This window comes from Pteropus medius, unplaced genomic scaffold (genome assembly GCF_902729225.1).
Source record: "Pteropus medius unplaced genomic scaffold, Ma_sr-lr_union100, whole genome shotgun sequence".
NCBI classification, from domain to species: domain Eukaryota; kingdom Metazoa; phylum Chordata; class Mammalia; order Chiroptera; family Pteropodidae; genus Pteropus; species Pteropus medius.
In genome coordinates this window covers 9,296,946-9,310,801 of record NW_024353517.1, presented here as the reverse complement: position 1 = coordinate 9,310,801, position 13,856 = coordinate 9,296,946, and the positions used below count along the sequence as shown (strand labels likewise).

General features: G+C 40.9%; 1 protein-coding gene across 1 annotated transcript in view; it reads left to right on the top strand.

Annotated features, from left to right (window-relative positions):
- ATP13A5 (ATPase 13A5) overlaps positions 1-13,856 on the top strand; it is a 97,381-nt gene that overhangs the window by 42,085 nt on the left and 41,440 nt on the right. The window contains exons 10-13 of the mRNA XM_039850642.1: positions 1,562-1,732; positions 3,970-4,127; positions 6,972-7,160; positions 12,002-12,063. Of these exons, the coding sequence (XP_039706576.1) occupies positions 1,562-1,732; positions 3,970-4,127; positions 6,972-7,160; positions 12,002-12,063 (580 nt within the window). The remainder of the gene's footprint in view (positions 1-1,561; positions 1,733-3,969; positions 4,128-6,971; positions 7,161-12,001; positions 12,064-13,856) is intronic.

The following is a 13,856-nucleotide window of genomic DNA, read 5'->3' as shown; positions in this document are numbered from 1 at the left end:
GTACCATGGTAGAAAACTAATTTTGAAAAAAACAATCATAGAAAAACCTGGATAATTGTTTTTCTTTAATCCAGGTATTCAGCAAAAATATGTAATTTGAACCTATTACATACCAGTAGGGAAAACAAATAATATAAAAAGTTGTACATGTCAAAGTCCTTGCCTCCAAAGTTATTATCTAGAAAGAGGGATAGAACCTAAATTTGCCATTGAAGTCATTGAGACCCAGATGCAAGAGTTCAAGAATGATTCGGTGAAGCACAGTAACGAGGAACAAGCAGCAGGACTTGGAGAATCATTCCATGTGAGAGCGGAGTATGGAAAGAGGAAGAATCAAAGATGTTTGTGAGATTATAAAACTATGACTTAGCAAAAGAGTGGTACCATAAAGAAATAGGAAAGTCAGGAAGAAGTTTAGAGATAAAAATATTGACATGGATTTTAGATATGTTACATTGGAGGAGCTAGTAGGATGTCCAGGTTGAACTGAACAGCTCACACTTGGGAGATACAGAACAAGAGCCCAGGACAGAGGGAAGATGAAGGCAGACATTACTTATATATCACTTTAGAGGTGCTGGTTAATAAGAGTGGAGCTGAGATCATCCATAAAGAGAAACGAGAGGTCCCATCTTGTCATACTGATTTCTGTCTTTCACTGCCAGCTCTAAAAAGATCATGAAGAATATTTTGTAGATTTTATAACGGCATCATTTCTCATTCACCTTTATTCTTCCAGAACTGCTTACCTCTACCCTCACACTCAGCATCCCAAATATCCTCAACTTATCTAGTGCCCAGAGCACATCATGCTTTTTCTCTCACTTTGTCCAAGAACACTTTCCTCTCCTCCTTGTTTTGGTTGGACTTACTCTCCCTTCAAAATGTCATTTATTAATTGCCCGGAAAATCTCCCCTGATCCTCAGTTTGGGTTAGATTTTCGGATTATCCGGTACTATCAACATACTTAACCTATTATACTTTAAATATTTACTGCTTTAATTATCAATTAATTAATTACTAACCTGGCTCCCTAGGCTTTATGAGGGCGAGATTTCTGTCTGTCTGGTTCATTGTTATATTCCCAGCACCTAGGGCAGTGTCTGGAACAGAATAAGCACTTAAAAAATATTTATTGAATGAATGGATCAATGGGTAGATAACTGAGTGAATGACAGGCAAATAACAATAAATATACACATGCTTTATTGCTCCTTCATTGTCTAGAGTCTTGCTGGGCTTAAAGAACACTAGCGGGAAAATTAAGCGACAACTCTTTTTGCTAATTTTTTTGCTAATTTTTTGTTTTAAAAATTATAACAGCAAACTATGTAGGTCATGTGTGGAAAAGATAGGCAGATCTTAAGTAAATATTTGAAATACAATCAAGTGTACCACACCTTGCCTCACCAGCATCCCTAAGAACTGTCATCTCACTCAAAGGATGGGCATTAAGAGTGGAATAGCTGCGGTTTGTATATTTTCTTGAAAATGGCAAGCACCAGCTCTTAATAACTACCTGAGTTCACACATAATCAACAAAATGCAACCTTTTTTTAGGAGAAAGTATACCTGTTACAAAGACGCCATTGCCCCATACGGATACAACCATGCCGTGGAAATCCCACAGCTCTGAGGACTATCGGAAACATGTCCTTTTCTGCGGAACTGAAGTGATCCAGGTCAAGCCCTCTGGGCAGGGGCCAGTAAAAGCAGTTGTTTTGCAAACAGGTTAGTCAATTCCACTTTTGTAAATTTAGCCCATGACTGGAGGTGGGGAATTTGGATTAGGGAAATTTTATTTAGGATTATGGAGTTGGCCACATTCTGGTACTAACAGCCACACTAGTTTCCAATCAGACCCTTGTTATTCTAAGTTGCTACCATTCCCAACTGAATGGTTCATTGTTAAAACGCTGGTAGATGATGAAGCAAATACAGGGATAAAGGACACTTCTTCAAAAGCAAAACTAAGTTTCTTATTTTTCCTTGTGTCCATAGGCTTCTTTTCTTTTCTTTTCTACATCCCCTCTAACTAATTACCAAGAAAGTAGTTTCAACCACTACTACTTGAAAACAACTTTTTTTCAAAGAGTTGCTTGCTGGGCTGTTAGGTCACTAAATACCCCTACCTGGGATCCCCACAGACACTTCAAAGTTAAGGAATCTAAAAGTGAACTCATCCTCCTCTATGGCCTCTTTCTGTCGACAACATAACCATCTGACTAGTGTCTTCACATCATCCTAACTTCTAACTTTCTCCCATACCAAATAGGGCTCCACATCCTATCAACTATATAAATACCTCATAAGTTCTTGTCACCCTTTCCTTTATCCTCATGATTTGTGTTTTTCTTCAGGCTTTCATCATTTCCTGTGTAAACTATTACAGTAGAAATATTCTTTTGACTGTTCCCTTTCAATTTTCACCCCAAATACCCTCTTTATTTTATTCAACCTTTCTCTAAGCTATTTCTCAATCTGTTAGTAAATCACATTCATAAAACATAGTTTGAAGCAGTTTACACACATCATGCTCAAAAACTTTTCAAGATGACCAATATTAGTCCCAATCTTTCACATGATGTTATATGGCCGACACCTTCTGTGATCTGTCCCAGCTCTTGTATTCACCCATGGCTTGTGTTTCACCACCCCACATATTCACAGATCTAAAACACATCTTGCAGTTTGCTATCTCTCTGCTTTACTTTAGTCTATGATCCAGTTGTTCTACCTGATTTTTTTCAAATTAAAAAATCAAGTTTTGTTTTATGTTTAAAGGAGTCAGCAGGCAAGAGAACATCTCAGCCTACTGATAAGCAGAAGCTAATGGGTAGAGATGAGGGAAACAGCCTAGTCTGAACTTATAAAATATTAGGGCAACAGTTTGGAGGAAACTGTTCCTTTTCTCCAAAACCTGCAAAGCTATGTTTGAAGAGATCAGGTGCTCATCGAGCAGTAGGATTAAGACATGTTTTATACTTACAGTACTGATTCGTATCAAGAATATATTGTAGTCATTTTTTTTTTTTGCCAGTAACTTAGATATTAATGAGGAACTACTAAGTGCAACGCATTGAGGGAGGGCTAAAGAAAAAAAAAACTCAAGGTGCTCCTTGCTTTTAAAGAATATTGTGGTCTGGTGCATGAGACAGCTGGATTTATAGCTAACTAAAACACAGAGCAGTGATAGCTGTCCTATGACCAAGTGTTACGGGAACTCCAAAGAATGGGAAAATTATTTTAGATATGAAGTATAAGAGTAGAATTCTAGGAACGTTTATTTGATGAGGCATTTCGAGGCCTGAAAGGATGGGAAGTATTTACCCAATCATATCAGAGAGATGGAAAGACTGCTAATTGTGTCTTCAAAACACAAAGTGAAGGTGCCCAAGGGCTTCCTGGGACCAGTGAACAGTTAAAAGATAAGTCTGGCAAGGAAGGGGTAGATCACATTGAATTGGACCTCAAATGCCATGCCTAGAAATTTGAACTTTATACTAAAAGTCAGGGTCTCTGGAAGGACATGACCAGTGGCATATATATATTTAAGAAATTGCTTGCCTTGTGCTTGTCTTGTCTCTTAATTTTCTATTATTTTCAACACATTTTTGCACTTTCAAGTCTTCTCTCAGCAGCTCAGCTTCTCTGGTCTCAGCATTCCTCAGCTCCTTAGTCCTCTTTTTCTCAAGCCCACATGTGAGTGGGGAGCTGCAATGTGGGCCTCTGAAGCACTGACACCCAGAGCAAGAGAAACTGAGCAGGGCTAAGTGAACACCTTCATTGCCCACGGCAACTTATAAGAACAATAAATATTAATACACTGTAAGGTCACAGCAATGTTGTTTTTATTCTGTATTCAAATGACTCTCTTAATCAAGGCTTAATTCAATACAAACCATTTTTGGTTTGGAGAAAAAAATGTATGAAAATACCTTATTCCACTTATGATTATCTTCATGTAGGTTACAATACAGCCAAAGGGGACTTGGTGAGATCCATCCTCTACCCCCGGCCTCTGAACTTCAAACTATACAGTGATGCCTTCAAGTTCATAGTGTTCCTGGGCTGCCTTGGAGTTGTGGGTTTTTTCTATGCCCTTGGTATATATATAAACCATGGAGTAAGTACTAGGGGTAAGATTTTTTTAATAGAATTGTTTTCTCAAGGAGCTTGACTTAACACACAAGGATTGATAAGTTTACCTCTTAGTCTCATCATTCTGTGAATCAATGCTGTCCCATAGAACTTGTTTAGATGATGGTAATATTCTATACGGTATCTACACCTCTTAGTCTCATCATTCTCTTAGTCTCATCATTCTGTGAATCAATGCTGTCCCATAGAACTTGTTTAGATGATGGTAATATTCTATACGGTATCTACACTGCCTAGTTTGGTAGCCCTTAACCATATGTACTTATTGAGTACGTGAAGTGCGGCTAGTATAACTGAGGAAATAAATTTTCAATTCTACTTTATTTTAATTAGTTATTTTTGAGTAATTATTTAATTAATTTAAATTTAAATAGCCATGTGTGGTTAGTGAAAATTGTATTGGATGGTGCAGCTATAAAGGGTTGCAAAGTTCACTGCTTCTTTCACCACTGGAATAGGAATGAGAGGTTACTGCATGTGTGGCATTGGTGATACCCAAGACCAAATACATGTTTTTTAAGCATGATAGGATATGAGGATTTGGTTAATCAAATGAGAGAGCAGGGAGAGCATACTAATTTGAACAAACAAACACAAGGAAGAAATGCACATGAGTCTTCTGAAACCAGCAAGCAATTAAGATGTTAAATCTAGCAAGGTAGAGAGAGATCAGATTGAAGGAGATCTTGAATGCCACACCTAGAAGTTTAGATTATTTGAAAGTGTTGACATTTTTGAGTGTGTACATTGTTCAAGACATACCCAACACACCATTTAGTCAATGAGTTGCCCTGTGTTTTGTTAAGTTCTGAAATAAAATTAAATATCTACTTTTACAGAGCGGCCTGATGCATGAATCTCCACCTCCTTTTAAGCTTCAGGGTGTCTGGTTTCATTTAGATGTCTCTCTTAATAGTTGTGATGGCTGGAGAGGGGAGGGTTGTCACAGCTGACCTCTGAGGTCCTTTCTGGTCCTGAGGGTCTGATTGTGTTATGAACTGCGCAGTCTCTTCTGTGAGACGTGCTGGGCTCTTAGCAGTATAGGCTCATAGGGAAGAAGAAAAAAAAGTGTGAATGAAAGGATCCAAACATACGTATGAAACTGGAAACTGGGTGTGGGTGGCCTGATTACAATGCCCCAACTGGTAGAATCAGTACATTCTATGTGTGTGTTGGGGGGGCAGAAGGGTGAATGTTGGTGGGCAAAGACACAGTCACATAAATTTCTAGGCAATGTTCATGCTCGCACTTGAGCTCCAAGTAGTCACTTCAATCTGAAATAAATCCGCAGGGAGCAAATTGAGGGCAGGCAAAGACAGAGGAGGCTAAGACATACTGGTACCAATATAATGGACCCTGGAAAGAGCTAGGCAGACTGTCAAAGCCAGTGGGAATGGAATTCGAGGTGGTGTATTTGATGCCAGTTGCATCTGGAGAGCAGAAAAACAAGAAGAACCCCCTCTCCTGTGCACCAGGAAGCCTTGGAAGTGACTGGGAAGGAAGGTTTCCTGGGCAGAACTCAACATCCAATATGCACCAAAGCAGCAGTGTTAATCACAGATCCCATCTTTTTGTGGGTCAAAACCTGTGACCTGTCGGTTGCCTCTGTCTGCACTGGCTCAAGATTAGACAGAGTCCGAGTCCTCAGAGTCAAAACTCTTCTGTGGCTATGGATGGGAAAAATAGGGAATGATATATTTTGCAATAAACTGAGATTGGACCAAAGATGTACTAAACTTGAATCTGCTTCCAGTAATCAAAAGAGGATTTTATGGCCAAAATTAAAGTCGGTTTCATAAAAATTTAGGCAACGTTTAGAAGGTAGAGCCATTGATACCTAGAGCACGTGAAAAAAATAAAAGAAGCTGCCCTGTGATTTTTTCTTGGCCCTACCTTTATCGGCTCTGTGAACTTCTTCAGAATCACCTGGGATCTTGACTCTGTGAGAACTGACTTGATAGCATAAAACACTGGTCACACATTTGTGCCCTGGAGTCAGACAGACTAGAGTTCAAATATCACTATTTAACTAGCATGTGGCTTGGGGAAGTTTTTAATTTGTTTAAGCCTTGGTTTCCTTATCTGCTAAGTGGAGAAAACATGAGTATTTATATCATAACGTTGTTGTGGGGAGTAACTAAATGATGAATGTAGCCTAACACAGCGACTGCCCCAGAGCATGTGTCCAACGAGAGCAAGCTATTTTTATTATTGGCTTCCCTATAGCGGATAATATATGCTGAGATCTTGGCAGAATCTTGGTTATAGTTTTTATCAAGTTGTCACTCATTTGGTATGCCTGCTGAGCACCTCCTCTGTGTCAAAAACTGTGCGAGGCTCTCTATCTAGAGATAAAGAAGATGAATTCAAAGATGACTTTAAACATGAAGAAGTCACATCTGCTGTGCTCAAGGAGTTTGGAGGCTAGAGGTATATAATCCAAGAATCAAGCCACTGTGTGAAATGTTACAACTCAAGACTAATCCCAGTGCCTTGGGAGTCCAGAGGGCAGGTGGGTGGACAGAGAAGGGGTGGGCACTCTGGGTGGAAGGCATGCTGAGTGGAGGGAAACAGTCAGGAAGGGACATGGTGGGCAAGGAATAGGAATCAGAGTCTCCTTTGTTCTGCAGTGGGAGACACTTTGTTCATTCCTTAGCGACAGCCGAGAGAATACTCAGCCCCATTAAGAGAGCTAACTCACTATGAATATTCTGAGCTTCTGGAGCTCCCGTGGTGTCGCAAGAGCTAGTGCCAGGAAGGGTGCCAGCCTGCTCTGCTGGGCTAACCTGTATGTCTCTCTCCTCCCCAGACTTCTCCAAAAGACACTGCAACCATGGCCCTGATCCTCTTCACTGTGACTGTCCCTCCTGTGCTGCCAGCTGCCTTGACCATAGGCATCGTGTATGCACAAAAGAGGCTGATGAAAAAGAAAATCTTCTGTATTTCCCCACAGAGAATCAATATGTGCGGACAAATAAACCTCGTGTGCTTTGACAAAGTAAGATCTAAACTTCCCAGGTTGGAGGTTAATGATTTTGAGGCACAGCACAGCCAGGAGGGGCCTCAGGGAATATCCGGTCCAGTGCCCTCATTTTACAGATGAGAACGCTGAGGCCAGAGAAGGACACATAGTGAGCTAGTGTGAGATCCCATTCTAGAAGCCTGCTTTACTGAGTCCTAAGGAACTGGGTTAGCCATCATATCATGAATTTCTTCTCTGTAAAATTTAATATTTTTTGTTCCTGTTTTGAGCATCAAAACAATCTCTTATTGTAATAATTTCTGTGACTAACTGGCTTTTTTGGGCAAAAATTATGAGGAAGAATACTTCAGTTGCCTGAAGTGCTTTATCTTGAGCTTAAATAAACATATTTTTTCTCCCCCTCTGGTTCGTTTAAGGAAGGAGAGGGAGTGGGCAATGGCCCGTGTTTATGCACTATGGCCCTTCTTTTCTCCTTTGCTCCCCAGACTATCAGGACTCAGGACTAGGGAAGGTTGTCTCTGTGCTTAGGGCCCTGGAAAGTTGGCAGAGGAGGAATATGTTCAGATGGGAAAGACCGCTTGTTGCAAGCAAGAAAAGCGGCTACCGAAGTAACACTCTTGAACGCATTTGTGTCTTTCCACAATGCCAGGTTTATTGAGTGAAACCTTCTCAGATAAACCAATCAGATACCCACGCAGGTAAACACACAATGCATAGAGAGGAAGGTACAGTGGCTTATGCGACAGAGCAGAGGGATGAAAGTTCTTAGTGTCTCCCAACTGAGCTGTGTTGACTGGCGGTGCAGGGAGCTGCATATCAGTTCCAAGCCGGTGGCTATGATGGGTCAGAAGGTCAGAGTCTTCAGCTCTAGTGCAGTCATCCGTGATGCCATCAGGTCAGGCTTGAGCATCGTCTGTCTAAGGTGTTCAGCTTATAGGTACCTTACAAAGTGGGATCCTCATGCTTATCTGCTCCTGCAGATGGGGGCTGATGTCTGTAGTTTTGGGTGGTCTGGTTATGCCCTAAGGGTGTTCCCCTTATGTGCAAGTTGACATTACTGTCATGGCTCTCACAGAATCCACTTTGTAAAATCTCAAAAGCCCTCGTTTCTTTATGCTCTGTACACTGCTGCTGTGAGACAGGTCCTGAGACCCCTTCCTTCTTCTATGGGGGGCCTGGTGAGACTTCAGTGTCAGCTGTCAGCTGGTCAGATCATGCACGCAGCCAGGCAGGCCAGTATGACTGCTGTAATGCAATGAGCCTGGTTTATTCTCTCTAAGTCTTTAGTTCATTCGCATTGGAATAATCGATAAAGGCTTTGCCACTTTTTGATTAACCCACATTCGCAGAGAGCCCCATTAATGAGATGTTTCCAGCTCTTGAGAAGTTCATGGTCAAGCTGAGGAAGCAGATAAATGGAAGTGTAGACAACGATAATGCAATGAGATGCGTGCTTAATAGAGGTATGAACAAGGCATCGAGATGCAGCTACTGCCACAGGTGGGAGGTCACCTTTGAACTGTGGCTTTGATTGTTAGACAGAATGGGCCCCAGGCTCAGCTGAACAGCTCAGAAGCATAGGGATGTGAGGGCCTGCAGCATGTGGGGATCAGGTTCAGTCGGGGCATGGCTGGGATATGGACTGTTTGTTAGAGAATGTAGCTGGAGAGGAGGAGCCCAATTGCTTAGGGCCTGACATGCCAAGCTAAGGAGTGGGGCCTTGTCATGAAGGAGCATGGGAGCCCTTTTGATTTTTTAAGAAAGACCAGTGACTTTTTTATAGGTGTGTTTTAGTTATTTCATCTGGAGGAATTGGTGAGAAGGGACAAAATTTAGACAGGACTGAAGAAGGAGGCTATCTGGAAGCAACTGAAGAACTTGTCATTGTCCTAGACGATAGAGGCAAGAATGGAGAGTAAAGGACAAGCTGGAGAGACACCATGAGCAGACTTGACAAGTCTTAGTCCTCAAGTAGAAGTGGCACATCTTTTAGATTATTTCAGTTCTATTCTTGCCACCAGTGAGGAACCAGTAGGTTAACTTAACAGCAGCTTCCTTTCAGATTCAGGGCCAGATATCAGCCCTTTGGAATTTTTCTGATTTACCCAGCAGCCTCATTAGTGTCTAGAATATAAGAGAAGATTTAGAAAATATAGGCTGTTTCTAAAACTAATTTTTCAGAGAGTGTTTTTATTACTTCCCATATAAAGCTTTCCTCCCCATCCTCATGTGCTCCTTTGCTAGTCTGTGTTAGGGACCGGCCCTCAGCATGCTTGGCCAAACGCCAGAAGGCATGATGGGAATGTTATCCCAATCAAGAGCGCAAAGAACTCTTGATTGAGAATGAGCAAAATGAGAACTCTAATCTTGAATTTGATGCTAAGTTTTTGTCTGAATTTTTTAAGATAAGGAAGTTGAGCTACAATCGTTTCTAAGTTTCTTTCTAACTTTCACATTATAAAGCTCTACAAGCAAAATGTTGGAATAAAGCAGTATACAACTGGATTTCCATCTAGTGTTATTTCAATTTAGAAGATATCCACCACTGGGCTTCTGAGTATATTTGTTTCCATATATATTTCTCGTTGATGTTGATTTGTTATAAGTTCTCTAAAACAATTCAATTCAGACCAAGCCTGGGCTAGTATTTATGCTAACAAGTTTTCTTTATTTATTTTATTCTCTTTAGAACCTCAACTATAATTTAGTTTTCTGTTTATGGTCAGTTTTATCGTATAAGGGTCACTTTCATGTAGAGAAATAACATGGTTCTATTTCTGTTTTGCTGCGGTATCTTCTCTGTTTTCATGTTCAAAATATTGATGTTTAAAAACGTAAGCTAATCACCAGGAAACCATCTCAGTTTGGATTAAGTTGCTAACTCTATTTGAAATGGAACAACTCAATGGGATTTGGAAACACACAGGTTGGAGTCCTTACAAAATGCAGGAGGAAAGTGAAAGGAGTAGGATTTTTTTGTTGTTGTTCTTCAAAGAATATCTCACACAGGCATGTTAGCTCTCTATGAAGTCCAAATAAATAAAACAAAGATTTCTTAATTCTTCAGGAAATCAGTATGGGCTTTGTCCTTTTACATGCTTTGTCAAATTCATTTAACATTTGTGGTCTCGCGGAAGACCCCAGACAGTTGGATTCTGGTTCTTTCTCTCCATCCTACAGGGCATTGTGCCATGGGGCTGATTCATGAAAATGTCTCTGCCCTGTTTACTCAGTTGTAAGAATTGAAAGCATCGTTGGAGTGATTGGAGTTCTGGTAACACACACCTCTAGGTCCTTTTCACTGCTGACGAAATGAATTTCAGCTCAGCGAATATGACAAATATTTGTTTGTTAAAAGCACTTTAGAAGGTGCAAGACAGTTCAAGCCTAAAACTGGCTAATCACATGGAAATAAGGATACATATCCCTGGTGGGGAGGTATGGATTACAGCTAGAGAAGATGGAGAGCTGTAAATCCCGGGGAGGGAGAGGTCTGCTTACATTTAGGGCCTTGATAGGTGGTTACAAAGGCGTTCTTAAGTGATTGGCAAGTGAGGTTATTTTGATTGACACTTGGCTGCTACATAACTCTGCCTAGTGTGCATGTGCTTACCCAGAATTCAGTGCTATAATTAGATTCATGAACTTTCAGGCGTAAACATAATATTATAATGAGGCTTAAACTGTAGGCAAATTAGGGTAGTACCTACTGCGCAGGTGTCTGTAGCCAGATTAGGCCAGCTAAGACTATGACCCTCCGTCCTTTGTCTCTGGGGATGCAGGAAGGATTCTCTAACTACCAATAGGATGTTCTTTGGGCTGTCTCTGGACTAGTCCCCTATTCTTTTATTTGCCCTGTCGCTCATGTCTGACCAGCTACCTAACATGTGAGCCCTTCACTGTAAAGCACTATGTTAATGTTATGTGCTGTAATGACAGATGTCATTTGATAGAAAACTAGAAAATTCAATGTCTTATACAGAAATGACCTTTAAAAAGTAGTGTCAGAGACCTGAGTGTCAGTGTTGATATTTCGCAACACTTGGTAACGTTCTGCTCTGGCTTGACAGTGCTGACCCAGTTGTAGCCAATTCTTTACTCTGAGTGGATGTTAAGCAGGCCGAAAGCTGTTAGCCTACCTAGCAAAGACAGTGGAGTCTGTAATTAATGATCAACTGAGAAACAATGAGCAAATTAAAAGTTCTATGATATTACTCAGTTCTATTTTGCTTTCTCTGTTAGATTATCTAACAAATAACCCCACAATATAGCAAATCAAATCTCCCCATCATTTTCCTCTTGATCTAACAACAAAACCCATTTATGGATTTTAATTAGTATTTATTTAGCACTTTGTTGCTCTTTTTTTCGTCTCAAAGCTCTTTATCAAACTTTCATTATCAATCTGGACAGTCAACGTGTTATCCATATTTTAGAAAATAGTGTGAACTAGATGCTGGCTGTGAACTAAATAGTCTTAAAAAGGAAGAAAAAAATTCTGAGTTCTGCTCTAGAAAGACACCAAGTGCCAACTGAAACTCAAAGCTGGTTCTTGTTCGATATCCACTCACTGAACTTCTCTCATTTAACAAGTCGCAATCTAACAAATGAAAACAAAACACTTGCATTTTATTGTAATGGCTAGTAACTATAATTATCTAATTATCAACATGGTCTTTTGGGAATCACTTGCCCTTCTCTGATTTAAAATTTGATGCTTATAAAGAAGGGCTTTGAACAACTAGATCTACCTTATTTTCTTGGGATCTTAGGTTTTGTGTAAATCATAATGCTAATTCTAATTTTTTAGAATTAAAAACTCTAAATCTTATGCTAATTCTAATTTTTTTCCCCAGACTGGCACTCTTACAGAAGATGGGCTGGACCTCTGGGGGACTGTCCCTACTGCTGACAACTGGTAGGCACCTTAGTGAAGAATGAATGCATGATTGGTGAGGCTGCCTTGGTGCTACTCAAATCCATCCTTCCATAGTTGAGGGATAATGTCGTGTGCAATAATTGGCTGGAGCCAGCTCTCAATTATTCTTTTTTTTTTTTAATTAAATGAGTTCTAATTTCAGAATCAGAGAGGAAAAGTAGGCCTTCGAACTCCACGTGAAAAATGGAATAGAATGAGGTGGATGATTAAGGAGCTGAATGAATAAAACAGAGAAACAAAGAGTGAAAGAAATCAAGACTGTGCTTAATTAAAAACTGCAAAGACCTCCTAGGTGGCTAGTGTGGTGGGGAATCCAGAAAGGAAGAGCTCCATCTCTTCCCTTAAATTTCACACTCTGATGGGGTAAAAGGGTGCAAATGCACTCACCTTCAATGTAAAACACAGGCTGTGAAAAGGGTTATCATTAAGGCACAGAAGAGAGAGGTAGAAATAATAATGAGTACTTGAGATAATATACAGTCTTGAATTTTTACAATAACATAGTGAATAAAGGTAGAAAATAATTTTGAAAATAAATGGATCTAGGAAACCTATCTGGATGAGGTAGCATTTGAGATAGCTTTTGAGGGGTGTATGGCTAGAATCTTTACAGACATGGGCTGAAAGCTGGCACTAGTCGGGGGAGAAGGCAATCACAGAGATGTTATCCCAGAACAGAGCTAAAGGGAGGGAGTGCTCCTTCCCAGAGAGTGCCCCTGAGCTCCTGGCTCCCTTCGTTTCCAGGCTGAGACCGGCCTTCTCAGTCTGAGCGGAGAGGCCTCAGCTCCTAAGCTCTGGGTACTCCACCTTGGCTCCCAACAGTGGCTGAGGCTGCTGTCATTGAAGGAGTCGCACTGGGTACCCCTAAGATGATGGTAGGTTCAGGCGCAGCACTGGGACAGAGTCACAACAGATGACAGGCAGTGCAATGTTGCAGCAGTTCCCTGGTCTGGGCGTCAACAAACTACCAGGGCTCTAGCTCTACTCATGTGACTCTGCTCCTGGCTGCTCAGATGCAAAGGCCAGGCCTTTGTCCAGCAGGCAAGGCTTCTATTGGTCTGAGCCATGAGAAGCAAAAAAGATATTTGCACATGCCCCTCCTCTCTCTCCCTCGCCAACAGTACTATTCAGCTCTCAGATTAGAGGAGAGGAAGGAAACCAAGCCAGTGTACTATCAAAGAGGAAAACGGACGAGATGCTGGACGTCCATGCCAAGGGTTTCAGGAAATAGGGGCAAAGGCCAAAGGGCTGAGTAGAGAGAAGTACTTTAGAGTCTATGCCTGCTTATACTTGAAGGAAAAAGGAATCACCAGGCAGGTTTCCTTCTCATTCCCGTTACCTCATTGGCCTAGAGACATCTTGCCTTGAGGTGTGCGTCTTTCTAGAGCCAGCTCTGCCAAGTTTGCAAGTATCAGCACTGAGCCTTCCCACAATGTGCTTTCCTGCAATACTGCCACCATGTGGGCTGGTTGCAAGTAACCCCTGACAAAAGTCGTGATTCTATCGAAGGCCTCTGAAATTACATGTATTCATTGACCAGTGGCTAATTTCTTTTTGTCGAGAAGGAAATTCACATTCATCTCAAAGAAGAGTTTTATGAAGAGCAGTCTGCAGATAGATTACTCCGGTTAGAAAATGAGGAAACCAAGTTAGCTAGGGTTCAAGGGCAGGACAATACGCAAACAAATATAGAAATATCATGAAGTTTAATGTGACTTGGAAAAACTGTGCATAAAAGACCCTAGTAGGAGTAGAATCTATAAGATAACATA